This window comes from Sciurus vulgaris, assembly GCF_902686455.1.
Source record: "Sciurus vulgaris genome assembly, chromosome: 1".
NCBI lineage: Eukaryota > Metazoa > Chordata > Mammalia > Rodentia > Sciuridae > Sciurus > Sciurus vulgaris.
In genome coordinates this window covers 210,297,420-210,308,463 of record NC_136461.1, presented here as the reverse complement: position 1 = coordinate 210,308,463, position 11,044 = coordinate 210,297,420, and the positions used below count along the sequence as shown (strand labels likewise).

The following is an 11,044-nucleotide window of genomic DNA, read 5'->3' as shown; positions in this document are numbered from 1 at the left end:
GCCCAGCGTCAGGGCTCTGGCACACAGCCCCCAGGCCACTAGACGCGGGGCCTTCTTCCAGCCCAGGGTCTGCCTGCCCCACCTGTGTGCACTAAGCTAAGTGCCCTGGGTGTCACTGCAGCAGGCAGGCCATGGTCGAGTCTCCCTGTTCAACCAAGCTGGCCTGGTGGGTCTGGATGCCCGGCACCTCCCAGCTACTCGGATGACTGCCTAGGGGATCTGCCTCAGCTGAGCCTCCCCCGCCAGAGCTCCCCACCTCTGGGCCCACATCTGGCCTGTGTCTCCCCCTTTGGGGAGTCAAGCGGCCTCCTCTCAGTTCCATGAACCTTGGGCGAGTCCTGGCCCCCCACCACCCCAGCCCAGCCCTATTTCCTCCAGTCTGCAAGGCAGGGCAGTGCTTCCTGACAGGGTCCCCTTCCCTGCTGGCAGCAGAAGCCAGGCTGTCCTTGTGGGTGTGGTTCCCACCTGTGTAGAGTCCCAGGGCAAGTGAGGAACCACCCAGGTCACTGGGCTGCAGACTCAGGCCTCAGAGTCAAGGCCAAGGCTGGGGCCAGAGGCCAGGGTGGAAGCTGAGCCCACAGGCAGCTGCACCAGTGTCTCCCAGGGACACTCCATGTCCTGCCAGGAAGCCATGGCTGTGGCTCCCTCTACCCTCTGTCTCCTCAGGGAAGGAAGGACACTTCTGTGGGCTGGGGCCCAGAGTGCTCAACAGCCCCAGGGTGGGCAGCTGCACCTGGCTCCATCAGACCTCCTGAAGAGGTCCTGACCAGGCCCAGGCACTGTCTAACCTCTGACCCAACTAGAGATAGCCTGGTCTGAACCACAGCTTGGTGAAGGTGACAGGGGGAAACCGTCCCTGTTCCTGTCTCCTGTGAGGGCTAAGGGGTCAGTCTGACCCTCGGAACCCCAGCCTCCTGGCTTCACCCCAGAAGTCCTAGGTCTTTGGAGACCCTTCTCCCAGGAAGGGGTACTGGAGGCCACCCCATGCTGTCACCCCTCCCAGGCATCCTCTGGTGGGTTTGGGGACCCTGAGATTTCTGTGAGAACGAGGCTGAAGGTGGACGTGAGGCCTGGCCAGCCCCGCTGTGACTCAGAGCCCTCGCCCGATCGTGAAACGTGAACCCTGCTGGCTCAGCCTCCACGCCTCCTCCCCCACCGAAATGACTTTGAGCCTTGTGCCCAGGCCCTGCAAGCCCAGCAGGACCCCTCAAGCCCTGACTTGCCAGCCAGGAGCTGGTCCTGGTCCAGGGAGAGCAGCATAGGTGGGCCAGAGGCTCCTGCACCTCCCTGGGCCTCAGTGTTCCCATCTAGGACAGTTCCAACACAAGGCAGGTGCAAGACAAGGAACAGGGGTAGCTCTGCCCAGCAATAGTGGGGAGCCTGGAGGCGGGAAGACACCTCCAGAGCCACGGCACCCCCCCTCCAGAACCTTCAATGGCTCTCAGCTGCCCACAAGATCAAACCCACCACTGTGCACATGGGGGCTGCTGAGATGGTGTGTCGGACAGCAACATCACCCTCCCTCAGTGTGCACTCCAGGGGGCCTCTGTCGCCCAGGCACCCACAGCACCCAGCCCAAGACCAGCGACCAACACATCGTGAATGGGAACACACGGAGGCTCAGCGCCACGTGGGCAGGAGTACCAGTCCCACCTCCAGCCCCTGCAGCCCTGGGACAGCGCCTCCCTCCGTTCCTCAGTTTAACCCTGTAGCTCCAGAGGGTCGCTGGGCCGCGGCCCCACAGGCCCTCTCCTGGGTCCTGGCGGCTCCTCCCGGCCGGCCGCGGAGTGGGGAAGGAGACGCCCCGCCCCCACCCGCCCCCCACCCGCCCCCTCCTGCCGCCTTTGCCCAAAAGCAGCCGGAGCGGGCCTGACGTCAGGCCCCAGGAGGGCGCCGACCAGTCGGTCCGCAGCGGAGCGCTCACACACCAGCAGAGGACGAGCTGTTCAGCCTCCAGCCCCGGCGAAGGCACGGTGAGTCCCTGCGGGCGGGTGTCGGCGCTCCCCAGCGCCCTGGGCAGGAGGCTCCTGCAGAGCCCCGGGGCCCCACTGCCCCGCCAGGCAGGCAGCCCGGGAAGGGGACAGGGTCCTGGCAGGGGGGAAACTGAGGCCCCCGGGACGAGGGCAGGCAGGAGCTGGCCAGGCCGAGAGGGGTGTGCAGAGGCACCCGCCTGCTGGGCACCGAGCAGCGCTCTTCCCTGCTGCGGGGTGCCTGTGGCCCCGGAGGTCTCCCTATGTTCATTTATTCATTCAGTGACACACTGGACATCTGATGGGGAAGCCCAAACTGGGCCCGGTTTCCCCACCCTCAAGGCAGTGGGCTGGCCAGAGGCTGAGCCTGCAATGGGATCAGGGAACCCCAGAGGCACTTAGCAAGCTTGGGGCTGCAGCCACCCCGCTCCCAGCTGGGGCAAGGCTAGGGTGGAGGGCTCGGAGGACAGGCTCCCAGGCCCCCGAAGTCAGCCCTGTTCTTCCAGCTCAGGGTCTCTGCTCCCTCTCTGCCCTTCTCCTCCCCCTCTAGGAATGGGGATACCGAGGCCCAGTGGGGGCTCAGCTGCTAGCATGGACCGCAGAACTGGCACTGCCCAGCCACTCTCCCTGTGAGAAGTCAGCAGGAGCAGGGTCCCCAGGGGGGCAGGCAGGATGGGAACTGGACAACAGCCAGGGTGCCTGGCGGGGCAGACATGGTGCAGCTGGGCGACCTTTGCAGGGCTGGGACAGAAGGCTGGTGGTGGCAGTGCATGGCCCTGGGCAGGAGACTGGACCTGCCCACTCGTCCTCACTTTCTGTCCCTGACACTGAGTTGTCTGGGGCTCTCCTCCCCTCTCCTCTCCCGCCTTTGTGGCCATAGGCAAGTAACTGCCCTTCTCTGAGCCTAGCAGAACAGGACCCTCAGCAAAGGCAGGGACTGTGGCAGTGTTCGGCAGGAAGCCTGGGGCCCCATTCTGTCCTGGGTAACCTAGGGGAGTGGTGGGTGCCTGTGTCCAGAGGCCTGTGTCCTTTCTAAATCACACACTTCTTGGTTCAGCAGCTACCCTGCTGCAGCCCTGAGGGCCAGCACGGGTGTGCGGGATTCGGGAGCCCAGGAAGGATCCCCAGGAGGTAGCGTAGGCCTGAAGGGTCCCCAGTAGCGCTCACAGTCACCCTAAGTCCAGGCAGAGCTGACCCCTGGGCCCCCTGGGCTCCCCACCTCGGGAGCTCTGAAACACTGCGCTCTCCCTGAAACACTGCTCTCAGGCCCTCCTGAGGCTGCGCTGCCTCCCTGCCCCCACCATGTGCTCTGTCAGGAGGGGCTGGGTCTGCCTGGGGCTCCTTTGTGCCCTCAGAGTGCTAAGGTTCAAGCCCAGGTCTGAAGTCTCCAAACACACGGTCCTAGCTGTTCCCTGGCCCAGCCCTGGGTACACAGCCTGGCTAGTGTCTGCCCAGCCCCTCTGCACAGCAGGATCTCAGGCATGAGCTGAGCTGAGCTGGGTCCCAGCAGCAGACAACACCCAGCCCCACCCCTGGTTGGGTGACCCTGGACAGAGGACTTAACCCCTCCCTGTCTTGGTTTCTGCATAGCCAAAATGGGACCAATCACAGCCACTTGGGGATATCACAGGAGGCATCAGTGGGACCCTGGAAGGGATCATATTGGCTCTGCACATCATGGATTAGATCGCCCGGGGTGGGGGCTGACCAGGGCACCAGGAGGTTAGAGGGGTTCAGGGAGGGCTGTGCCTGCCCAGATGACCCAGGCAGAGGGAACAGCACATCAGGCAGCGTGAGGGCCAGGGGTGCCAGGCTCAGGGTCTTCGGGCAGAAGAGCTGGGCAGTTGGTGCAGGTGCACACCATGGATTGCCAGTCTCAGCAGCCCCCGGAGGGGATGGGGTGGGAGCACATGTTGGGCTGCTATAGCCGCTGCTGCCCAGGCTAGAACAACGAACCAGGTGACAGGGAGGCACTGGCTGGGAGCCTGCAGGACCTGCAGATGGCCAGTGTCCTCCCCTCCCCCAGGAACATGAGGGAGTTCCATCCAAGCCAGAGTCCCAGGGGAGGGACTGTCTGCTGGTGGCCCTCGAGGTAGTCAGCCAGGGTGGACTCCTCTGTGGTGCTTCATCCTCTCCCTGAGCTGGGTGGGGGAGCCCTGGCTGAGCCAGCTGAGACTATCTGGGTGAACTGGGGCATGTGGTCCATTTTGGAGGACTCAGTGGGTCCTGGCTGCCCAGACCCTTGAAAACAGTGGCCTGTGGTTCTGCAGCACACGTTCCCAATAACGGCTATTCTGGCCACGGAAAGCCACAAGTGTCACTCACTGGGGGCACAGGCTGGAGCCCACACAGACCCGTGGACATGCCTGGCACAGAGACACCACGTGCAGACCTCTGCTGCCTGTGCTGGGTCCTGCTCAACTTGGGCCCGATCCCCAGGTCTACCAGGTCCTTGCTGGGTGACCCAGGCATGCTGCTCACTTCTCTGGGGCTCCGGTTCTTCCCGGTGCAGCTTGGATGCTTGGTGGGAAGAGTCCCCACCCATTCTCCAGGCCTGCCCTCCCCTGCCCTGGCGCACAAGCTGCAGGCCACCTATTACCGAGCCCCACATGCAGCAGGCAGAGGAGCAATGGGGTGGACTTGAGAGGAGCCCAGAGAGTAGTCAGGACCTGCCCTCCCTGCCCACCTGCCAAGGAGGCAGGTTGGAGAGACACCCACCTGCTTCCCAGGCAGTCTCCCTGGGCAGGAGCCCTGGCCTTCCGCTGCCCTGCACACAGCAGATGCTCAGCCAGTGGGACAGCAGCTGCATACCCTTGGGGCGTGGGCACTGTTGTGGCCCTGAGGCTGGATGGGGTGGGAGCCCCAGGGGTGGGGACAGGATCAAATGACTTTGTGGAAAGTCATCCTTCTCCTCTCTGGGAAATTCCCAGAGTCGCAAGTTTCGCGAAGGCTCTGAGAAATCCTGTGCTGAGCATCTGGGTGGCCCCACTCTCCCACCTGTGGGCAGCTGGCGCAGCAGGGCCAGTGCCCTTTCTGGAATGAAGCCTTCCTCCCTCCCAGGTGGGTCCACAGGGAGTCTCCCCGTCATCCAACACCTCTGTCACTGCCAGATTTCCTTCACAGGCTCAACAGACAGGGTCCCTAAGGTCACGGGTGAGGGAAGTGAGGCTGCCAGGGGTGGAGTAGCTTGTCCAGGCCTCACAGGTGGGGACGGGGTGGAGCTGGCTTAAACCAGAGAGCACTGTCACCAAGGCAGCAGGGGGAGCTGGGGAGCTAACGTCAGCAGGACCCAGCAGCCGGTGGCTTCCTTGCTGGCCTGGTGAGTGGTAAGGTGGAGCCAAAGCCAGGCCCCCACGGCACCCTTGGTGGGCACCGCCAGCCTCCAGGAAGGCACTGAAAGCCATGGTGAGAACAGCCCCCCTGCCATCCTCCGTGGGGCTGGCTCGGGGTGCCACATCCGCCCTGGGCTGCTCCCCCAAGATGCAGCAGTCTGACGGGGAGGGTGGCACCCAGCAGTGCAGGGACTGCCCTGCAGGGAGTGGACTCAGGGAGAGGCACCAGGGGCCCAGAGAGGGGCGAGAAGGCGAGCCCAGAGCGAGTCCTGACGGTGAACAGAGCGTGGCGGGATGCGGGAGCCGGCAGAGGCCTGGAGAGGAGGGCCTGCAGAGTGCTGGCCCTCCATGCCTCTCTCAGGCGGGCGCCATGAGTGCACGGGCACCCCAGCCCTGAGAGTCCTGGCCTCAGTCCTTGGAGGCCGGCAGAGGCTGCCAGGGCAGGGAGCAGACCAGGAGCTCAGGAAGGAGGCTGGCAGGGTCTGTCTGGCAGAAGGCACCTCCTGCTAAGCAGGTCCCGTCCAGGCCCCTGCTCAGGCTGGTAGTGGACATGCCTCAGGGCCCTGTGTTCCCTCAGGAGCAAGCTTGTCTCCTCATGGCCCCGTTGCCCACTTTTGAGCACCTACTGCATGCTTGATGTCACGCTGGTGCAGCAACCCTCATGGTAGAGTCTATGCCTCCCACTTCACACGAGGAAACCGAGGCTCAGGGACTCTGGGACACGTTGTTTTCAGAGAGGGAGCCGGCTTGGCAGGGCGGTCCTGGCCAGAGCCGGACTCAACTCCCCCACTCTGTCCTCCCATCTGACTCTGACCACAGACAGCAGGCTCCATCTCCTTGGGTCTGCCCTCTGCCCACCCCAGGGAAGCGTCCAGGTGTCGGCAGGCAAAGCAGGCCTGACCAGTGGTGAATGTGAAGTTTTGTAGCCCTGGTGCAGACTCCAGGCCCCGAGCGCCAGCACCATGCTCAGCACTGCAAACATACAACACAAGCCCTGCCCACTGGGCTCCAGCCAGCTCTTCCAGGCCATAGAGTCTGCTCTGCTGTGGACAGTCCCAGAGCACCTGCCAGGAAGGGGACAGGGGATGGCATCATCTCCCCCAGACCTCTCTGCCTCCCCCTCTGCCTGGGCAGGGAGACCAGGCTGACCCCCAAGGGCCTACACTTCCTTCTGAAGTGTTCACGGGGGCCACTGTCATGGCAAACGAGGGGACCTGAGCACACATTTGAGTTCCTTGTCCTCCAAAACAAAAAGGGTTGTGAGTAGAAGCTCCAGAGAGTGGTCATTTAATAATTAAATCAGGACTTTAGTCACTGTGGAAAGGGAGGCAGAGAAGAAGGATGGCAGGGTGGGACCCAGGCTGTGGCCAGGCCCAGGACTCAGAGTGTGACTGGCATTCAGGCTCCACATGTGACCTGGATTAAGTCTCAGAGTGCAACAGGGCCTGGGGTCAGTGTGAGACGAGTTGGGCTCAATGCACGTCCTAGGCTGGGGTTCGGAATATGACAGGGATTGAGGCTCACTGTGTTACTGGGATTGGGGATCTGCATGTGACCAGGATCAGGACTCAGCATGTGACATGGATCAGGTCTCAGGCCATGACAAGGATCGAGACTCATTGTGTTACTAGGATTGGGGACAAGTGTGTAACCAGGATCAGGACTCAGCTTTGTTTGAGAAGAGGGCTCAGACTTTCAGAGCAGAGAACCCTGCTCTCCTCACCTGTCTAGCCTCTGGGGTGTTCTGAGGTCCCATCCATCCTGGACTCTGAAGGCCCCAGAGTTCCCACTGCCCTGGTCCGTGTCCCCAGCACCACAGTAGCTGGTGAGCACGCAAGGCTGGCCCTAGGGAGTTTCCTGGGAAGGCAGGACCCCTGTGGCCAGCTCCCAGGGGAAACATTTCGTAATGTTTATGATTTGTCTTTGGTTGTGACACTCAGACGCGCCAGGGCTGACAAAGTGGAAAGCCACTCTGCGACAGACCCCAGCGATCTGGGCGTCTCCTCAGGCCCCTCCTTCCGGGGCCTCGCCAGTGCAGGATGAGGTTCCTCTGCCTCCTGGAGACCTCTGGTTCTCCCTGCCTCCAGGAGGGCATAGGTTCCAGCCCCTGCTCCCCCTAGGGCCCACCAAGCACCACCCTGGCTCCTGCCCCTTGGAGCCCCCAGGGCTGGTGCAGGAGCAATCCATTCCTCACCCATGTCAGCCTGCCTGGGAGGGGCTGATAGCGAGCCCACCTAGAGGATGCTGCAGCCTGGCCCCTGTGTGTTGGGCTGGCAGGGGCCAGGTTCATGCCTGGGCAGCACTTGACTTCCCCTAGCAGCCTCAGGGCAGGGGTCCAGGACAGGGGTCCCGGAGGCAGAGGGCATGCTGGGTGACCTCAGGCAGGCGCCAACCTCTCTGAGCTGAGGATGGAGGTAGGGCCACCTGCCTGCCAGACCTGACCCTTGGGAAGCCAGTGTTCCTTCACTGCACCCACCCTACTAGGCCAGGCACAATCCCCCGGTTCCCTGGGCAGCAGGACTCAGTGTCTCCCCTCAGCAGGATGGAATGGGATGGCCAGAGGGAGCCTGCTACCCAAGGCCACACAGCCAGTTGCTGGGTGTGGCAGTGCCCATGCTGTTTACAGCAGATGGCCCCCAGAAGGGAATGGGGAGGGTCTTCCTGACCCTACGGGAGACCCTGCGCACCAAGAATGTCTGGGTGCCCACCCCGCCTCCCCGCCTCTCCCCAGAGGCTTCTCCTCTCTCCTGAAAAAGACAGAAATGTCCTTATTTGGAGGGTCAGCCCAGCCTGGGGTGGGGGCAGGCTCCATTAACCCTTGCTTTATAAATAAAGGGATAAATCAGGGCCCAGTTAAACACTGCTCGGCAGGAACGTAAACAGAGGGGCAGCTCGGCCCAGCCCCCTGCCCGGAGCACAGCATGCACTGGACCCAGCCTCCTGGTGGCTGCTGGGACCTGGCTCCAGGCTCCCGCGCCAGCCAGCCGCCCCACAGTCGAAGAATAAGTATGCCCTGCCCTCAGAGCCCGCAGAGGACAGGGGGCCAGCTCTCAGCCCATCCACTCTGCTGAGCACCCGTCCCCAGCGTGTTGACCTGGAGGTGAGAAGAGCGGGGTGGCCGGGAGGATGGGGGGCTGTGACAGCAGGTCTGGGGACAGGGTCGAGGCAAGCAGCTGGTGGGCAGGGCTCCGTCCCAGCAGAACAAGTTTATCAGCCACTAGGTGTGCTAGGTGCGGCTGTGCCCTGATTCGATCAGCTCAGTTAATCCTCCCAGCAATAGCCAAATTCCAATAGTATAGATTAGGAAATAAGGAACAGAGTGGTTCAGCGACTTGCCCAAGGATGCACAGCAGGAAAGTAGAAGAGCCAGATTGGAACCAGGCCCTGAAACCACATCTCGAGCCTGTCACCTTCCCTTTGTTTTCTCTCTCTAGCCTGAGGACAGTCCTGTGGGGAATGTGTTTTTGCCTGCCTAGCGACAGCAGTCTTAGGAAGCTTAGCATTTTGCTGACGTTCCACACTGCAAGTGTCAGGTCTGAGTGGCGCAGAGAGCAGGGATCTCAGGCAGGGCTGGGCAAGATTGTAGGGGGAACACAGTGGACAGACCAGGCGAGGTTCTAGCCTCAAGCGGAGTGGGGTACCAGGCTGGAGCTGCAGGTAACCCCTTCTCCTTGCTTCAGGGCCAGGGCCTGCTAGCCACCACCATGCCCTCTGTGTCTGCAGCAGGGCCCTGGGCCTTGGCAGCCCCCAACGCCACGGTAGCGTGGGCCAACAGCAGCGTGTCAGAGGCGTCTCTGTTCCACCTGTTCGCCCTGCTGGACGAGGAGCTGCACGCAGCCTTCCCGGGCCTGTGGCTGGCGCTGATGGCGGTGCACGGGGCCATCTTCCTGGCTGGGCTGGTGCTCAACGGACTAGCCTTGTATGTCTTCTGCTGTCGCACCAGGGCCAAGACGCCATCAGTCATCTACACCATCAACCTGGTGGTGACCGACCTGCTGGTGGGCCTGTCCCTGCCCACGCGCTTCGCGGTCTTCTACGGCGCCCGGGGCTGCCTGCGCTGTGCCTTCCCGCACGTCCTGGGCTACTTCCTCAACATGCACTGCTCCATCCTCTTCCTCACCTGCATCTGCGTGGACCGCTACCTGGCCATCGTGCAGCCTGAGGGCTCCCACCGCTGGCGCCAGCCTGCCTGTGCCAGGGCCGTGTGCGCCTTTGTGTGGCTGGCTGCGGGCGCGGTGACCCTGTCGGTGCTGGGCGTGGCGGCCGGCGGCCGGCCCTGCTGCCGCATGCTCGCGCTGACCGTGCTGGAGTTCCTGCTGCCACTGCTGGTCATCAGCGTGTTCACGGGCCGCATCGTGTGCGCGCTCTCGCGGCCGGGCCTGCTGCGCCAGGGCCGGCAGCGCCGCCTGCGGGCCATGCAGCTGCTGCTCACCGTGCTGGTCATCTTCCTCGTCTGCTTCACGCCCTTCCACGCCCGCCAGGTGGCAGTGGCACTGTGGCCCACCGTGCCACGCCACACGAGCCTTGTGGCCTACCACGTGGCCGTGGCCCTCAGCAGCCTCAACAGCTGCATGGACCCCATCGTCTACTGCTTCGTCACCAGTGGCTTCCAGGCCACCGTCCGTGGCCTCTTCCATGGGCGCGCAGCAGAGTGCGAGCCCAGTGGCGGCGATGCGGTCAGCATGCACGAGGGCTCCAAGGGCTTGCGCCCCCAGCACCTCCTCCGAGCTGGCCCTCCTGTGCTCACCCAGGCCCTCACCAATGGACCTGAGCCTTAGGTCAGCAGCACTCCGCCAGGGGCCAAAGGTCAGGGTTCGGCCAGGTGACCAGCCCAGACACCCGCTGGGCCGGGGAAGCAAATTGGTCTCGTCTGGATGGACTGGAGATGGCTACCCCGGGTGCTGCATTGAGATTCTAAGGCCACTGTGCTGTGGTTGATTAGCAGTGTCTGCATGGGCTCCAGATGGAGTGCCAGGGTCCAAGTGCCGATCACTTCCCTTCCCCGGGGTCTGCCGCATCCTCTGAAAGCCCAGAAGGCTGGCTGGAAATGCTGCTCGCTCGGCCATTTGTCCACGGAAGGAGCTCCTAGGGAAAAGACACAGAGATCAGTTAGGTCCTGTGGATTCCCAGGAGGGTTAGAAAAGCCCCAAGAGGCCTGCACACACAGGTGGCAGAACAAGGACGGGGAAGACGTAGGGACATCAATGTCACACGGCCCTGGGCTTGGGGGGCATCTCTGTAAGGCCCCCACCTGAGGCCTCCACAAACTGCACAGAAGACAGGGCCCCCCAGGGCCTTGATTTCCACTGACCCTGGAGCCTGCACAAGAGAGGCATCCAAGGGCAAGTGGCGTGACCCCCAGGGCCTCGACCTCTGCTGAGCCTCTAGCCTGCACAGGAGAGGCATCTCCAAGGGCGAGTGGTGTGCACCAGCAGCACGGCCGATCCGATCAGCTGCAGAGACCTGCTCCTCCTCCAGGGGTGCTGCTCAGACCCTCCAAGACCGTCCCCGGAGGGCGTCGGGGCCCAGGCCCATCCTGTGGACCACGGGAACGCAGCCTGCCAGCCGAGGGCCACAGGGCTTTTCTCCCCTCCGGAGCCACAGAGCTCAGGCCTGGCCACCCTGACCCGGCTTGTGTCCCCCACGCCGTCCACACAGGAGAGGCAGCTCTCTGGCTTGGACCTCTGATCACCTCTGAGCTGGAACCCGGATCACTTCCCACGTGCTTTCTGGCCCATGCCC

At 63.2% G+C, this 11,044-nt stretch overlaps 1 protein-coding gene across 3 annotated transcripts; it reads left to right on the top strand.

Moving 5' to 3' along the window:
- The first annotated feature begins 1,848 nt into the window (after positions 1 to 1,848).
- On the top strand, positions 1,849 to 10,086 carry GPR20 (G protein-coupled receptor 20). 3 transcript variants are annotated; one of them, XM_079134808.1, is made up of 2 exons: positions 1,849 to 1,973; positions 8,983 to 10,086. In XM_079134808.1, exon 2 carries the CDS (start codon positions 9,007 to 9,009, stop codon positions 10,078 to 10,080), a length of 1,074 nt encoding a protein of 357 aa, XP_078990934.1. In that variant the 5' UTR covers positions 1,849 to 1,973; positions 8,983 to 9,006; the 3' UTR covers positions 10,081 to 10,086. The 3 variants fall into 3 exon arrangements, with proteins under 3 accessions (XP_078990934.1, XP_078990932.1, XP_078990933.1); XM_079134806.1 differs by having other exon boundaries at positions 1,871 to 1,973; positions 8,174 to 10,086; XM_079134807.1 differs by lacking the exon at positions 1,849 to 1,973 and adding an exon at positions 6,097 to 8,416.
- The last annotated feature ends 958 nt before the right edge of the window (positions 10,087 to 11,044 follow it).

Coding starts and splice junctions, on each gene's coding strand:
- GPR20 (XM_079134808.1), top strand. CDS start 9,007: ATGCCCTCTGTGTCTGCAGCAGGGCCCTGGGCCTTGGCAGCCCCCAAC.